The 3,098-nt window shown below is 34.9% G+C and overlaps 1 protein-coding gene across 1 annotated transcript; it reads left to right on the top strand.

The window, feature by feature from the left end:
• Window positions 1-347: 347 nt before the first annotated feature.
• LOC111392192 lies at window positions 348-857 on the top strand. Its single transcript, XM_023017471.1, has one exon. It carries the CDS (start codon window positions 348-350, stop codon window positions 855-857), a length of 510 nt encoding a protein of 169 aa, XP_022873239.1.
• Window positions 858-3,098: the final 2,241 nt, after the last annotated feature.

The following is a 3,098-nucleotide window of genomic DNA, read 5'->3' as shown; positions in this document are numbered from 1 at the left end:
TCATCAACATACAAACAGACGAGTACATATACATTTTTGGAATTTTTTCGAATATACGCATTTGTCACATCCATTTATGACGAATCCATTCCTAATTATGACACTGTCAAACTTTTCATGTCATTGTTTAGGAGCTTGCTTCAAACCGTGTAAGGACTTAACTAGTTTGCAAACTTTGTTCTCTTGTCCTTTCACTATGAAACCTTCTGGCTGTTCCATATATACTTCTTTGTTTAAATCACCATTCAGAAATGCAGTCTTAACATCCATTTAATATATTTGTAAGTTGTATAAGGCTGTAATAGCAATTAAAACCCGAATAGAAGTAATTCTTGTTACTGGAGAATATGTGTCAAAGAAATCAATTCCTTCTTTCTGACGATATCCTTTTGCAACTAGTCGAGCCTTGTATTTGTCTATTGAAGAAAATAACCGGGCTACAGAAAAGAAGAATAATGTCCGCAACATGGAAGCAAAGGCTAACATGGTGGAAGACTCGGGGTCTAAGAACAAAAAAGAAAGCTTCTGGCTCATCTATGGACAAAGAAAAAGTCAACAATGCAAAACGGTTCAAAGGCAACTGTTATATTTGCGGAAAGTCGGGACATCGGGTTAAAGACTGTCGAAGCAAAAAGAAGGATACACAGAAAAAGAAACCGCCCCAAGCCAATATGACCGAAGTGGATAAAATTTCTACGGATGTTGGAGACATCAACCTATCTGCTGTTGTTTCTGAAGTTAATTTGGTATCTAATGCCAAGGATTGGTGGTTGGACCCAGGAGCCACTCGTCACATCTGTGCAGATAAGGGTCTATTCGCTGAATATAAGATCTTGAATCATAATGAGTGTCTTTAAACAATTAGATCCTCCATCGTCATCTCTTTGCATTTATGCTTGAGATAGTTTTTGAAATCTTTTCATAGTGGAAGTAGTTTCTCGATCATAGGAGCAATCTGGAAAGATTCCCTCAAAGTCATACCTTCAGCTACAATATCGTGAAGTAGAACTTGTATCTCTTGAACTTGACTCATAACTGTCTTTGAATCAGTCATCTTGAAATCTAGAAATTTGCTGACAATGAATTTCTTCGTCCCGACATCTTAGATTTTGTATTTTTTGTCAAGAGATTCCCACAGTTCTTTAACCGTTTTGTAATTACAATACACACTATATAAAGTGTAATTCAATCCATTGAGAATGTAATTACGGCATAAGAAATCTGCATGTTTCCATGCTTCAATAGCTAACTGAGTATTTTTATTAGTAGCATTCTTCGATGTTTGTGCAGGACATTCTTCACGCAGAAATTTTACTAAATTCAATATTGTCAATAGAATAGCATCTTCTGTTGCCAACGTTTGAAATCCATGCCATTGAACTTTTTCGGTTTCTCATATTGTGAAGCCAGTGGCATGACAAATTGATTGGAACAAGAATTTGGCGCAATCACAGCATTAGTATTGCTCTCAACAGTACCAATCACAGCGCTAGTAGTATTATCTGATGTACTAGCCATTTTCTGTAAAACCACAATTACAGAAAATAATCAATAATAGAAATGTAGAAGAAATGAGAAAATAAAATTTGTCTTAAAAAGATTTGCTTTGGCATACCTTGCTTCATCTACTATTTTCTATTTTTCCGCTTATTTTATTTGTTTTTTTTATTGCGATGGTCGAATTTCCGATAACAATATTATCTTCTCATCTCTTCACAAACTGCAAAGTCTTAGTTGTATATTGCATCGTGAATTCGAGGTACTCTCATAGTTATCTTTTGGATCATAAAAAACTATCAACTCAATCATAGGTTAGATCATAGATGAAACCATAGTTTCATCAGGAATTAATTATAAGCCTGTCGGATAAACACGTTTCATATTGAAGCAACCTCAAATAATGGCGAGTAAGAATCATCAGACGTTAGCAAAAAGGTACGCTACGTCCATATAACTTTCTTCTTTTGGCCTGAATTACAGGATGATGCAGAAGACATGTACAAGAGACAACAACTTAGAGAACTAGCCCTGCTAAATAATTTCAGAGAAGAGAGCCCACATCCAAGGGGTAGTGTATCTCCCTTTTCATCCGGTGGAATAAAACGTCCCAAAACTGGTTGGTAATCACTATATCATAATAGTCACTCTTTAGAGAGGCTTCTCAAGAACTTCTGCGGTGCTTTAGCACCATATGGTCGTCCAAGATTAATATCAAACTCTAGCCAGTTCTCTGTGAAATTATGAGCAAGCAAACTATTAAGAGACAGAATTTTTCTGCTTGTTTATGTTTTTTTATCTGGTTAGAGTAGAAGGGGGATTGGATTCATTTGTTATTAGGCTATGTTTGTCTGTAAACAGATGTAGAATTCGTTTGCTTTTGAGTCCTTTAATTAGTTAGTATACTTCTGTTTTCATTATCTTCTGTGCAAGTTTTTTTATTTTGTTGAGCAAAGGGGATCGAGCTACAGCTTCAGGGACAGGAGGGCAAGAGGGCAAGAGCAGCTTTCTTTGTCAAACCCCATGGGTCATTACTCAACTCTTAATCAATATATTGGGTTAAATTCTATCTTAAATGACAAACGAATCGATCAATTTCAATTCAAACATGAGTTTCGTACATGTAACATTAGGTAACTATAAATTAAAATTGGTCAGGCAAAGGTTTTCATGCGTGCCCACATATGCAGCAAAGCTTTTCTTCGTGAAATGTTATATATTCCTGTAGTTCAATTAAATTGGTTATTTCCGACATTATGCATATGTGAAAAAAAAATGTTTATTAATATGTAACAGCTAAATTCCAGATAAATTTATTCATGTTAGTCGCAAAAGTTTTTGTAATAAATGGTCTAATTCTGCCATAAACCTTACCCATATTTTAGCATTTCTTTGAAAGTGCCCCATTATAGACCGACAACGTGATTGAGTAAGCTCAATATAAAAGGCAAGAAGCTCACTTTTTTCAATTAAAATTTTAATGTATTTTTCTCTTTCTTCTTTTCAATCATATATTCAATTTTAAAAAATTTTGTTTTTTAACTTCACATTCTCTTAAAAATTGCTATTTCAAAATACGTCCCCCCCCCCCCCCCCCCAAC

Source organism: Olea europaea, chromosome 4 (assembly GCF_002742605.1).
Source record: "Olea europaea var. sylvestris chromosome 4, O_europaea_v1, whole genome shotgun sequence".
In the NCBI taxonomy this organism is placed as follows: domain Eukaryota; kingdom Viridiplantae; phylum Streptophyta; class Magnoliopsida; order Lamiales; family Oleaceae; genus Olea; species Olea europaea.
This window is presented reverse-complemented; position numbering and strand designations above follow the sequence as displayed.